Here is an 848-nt window from a genome sequence, read left to right as displayed (position 1 = left end):
TCCTCTTCTCTCACTCTGTAGAAGCCCGGCCTGCAACTCCATTCACAGTCCCTTTTTGTTGCTGCTCCCTGGGATGGGCTGTTCTTTTTCTCCCTCTTTTCTCCTACATTGCTGCCACCGTTCTTTCCCCCACCTCCCCTTGGGGCTCTCTTCCGTGAGAAAGTTTCCCAGCAGGTCAGGAGCAAAGGGAAGGGGGAGGATGGAGAGGGAGAGGAAAGGGGCCAGGCTGCGACAGAAGGCTGATGGCAGAGCCAGACAAAGGGGAGAAACAGGCTCATTAAACGCCTGCCTCCTCGAAAAAAAGTTTCTTTGGAGGGTGAGGGTCTGGAAGGACCCCTTCTCATGGAACCTGAATGTACTTTTCTTTGGGCCTTTTTCAGTTCCCCATCCATCCCCTGCCACTAAGAGAAAGAGCAGCCTCAGCCTCCTCATTGAGATGCACGAGCCACCCCGTCCCCACTCCAGTCCCCAGGCACCCACGGGGAAGGCGAGAGGCCCAGCAGAGTCCTCGACCCACAGGAGGTTGGGGACCACCGAGGTCCACCTCCCACCAGGCTCAGGGGTGATAGCAACCTTGCAGTGGGATCCCCACGGACTGTGGTCCCTCCATGCCCTGGGGGAAAAAAAAAACAAACTAACCAAACCCTCTCGCTCTCACACGGCGGGACTCCCCCAGAGTCAAGGAGCACCCGTGACTGGGCGATGGCCAGGCGCTGGAGGTGGCTGCGGTTCAGGGTGCCGAGGCCAGGTCGGGATGCCTTGCTACTGCCTGCGCCTGGGGGGCTGGCAGTGGAACCGGCTGAGCTCAAGGCGGGTGTGCTGGCTGCCTGCCGCCGGCTCCCTTCGGC

The 848-nt window shown here is 60.1% G+C and overlaps 1 protein-coding gene across 1 annotated transcript in view; it reads right to left on the bottom strand.

Moving 5' to 3' along the window:
• LOC104490971 (E3 ubiquitin-protein ligase DTX4-like) overlaps window positions 1-848 on the bottom strand; it is a 5,053-nt gene that overhangs the window by 3,297 nt on the left and 908 nt on the right. Inside the window, exon 3 of the mRNA XM_010133325.1 lies at window positions 661-827. Coding sequence (XP_010131627.1) covers window positions 661-827 — 167 coding nt within the window. The remainder of the gene's footprint in view (window positions 1-660; window positions 828-848) is intronic.

Source organism: Buceros rhinoceros, unplaced genomic scaffold (genome assembly GCF_000710305.1).
Source record: "Buceros rhinoceros silvestris isolate BGI_N320 unplaced genomic scaffold, ASM71030v1 scaffold11273, whole genome shotgun sequence".
In the NCBI taxonomy this organism is placed as follows: Eukaryota; Metazoa; Chordata; class Aves; order Bucerotiformes; family Bucerotidae; genus Buceros; species Buceros rhinoceros.
This window is presented reverse-complemented; position numbering and strand designations above follow the sequence as displayed.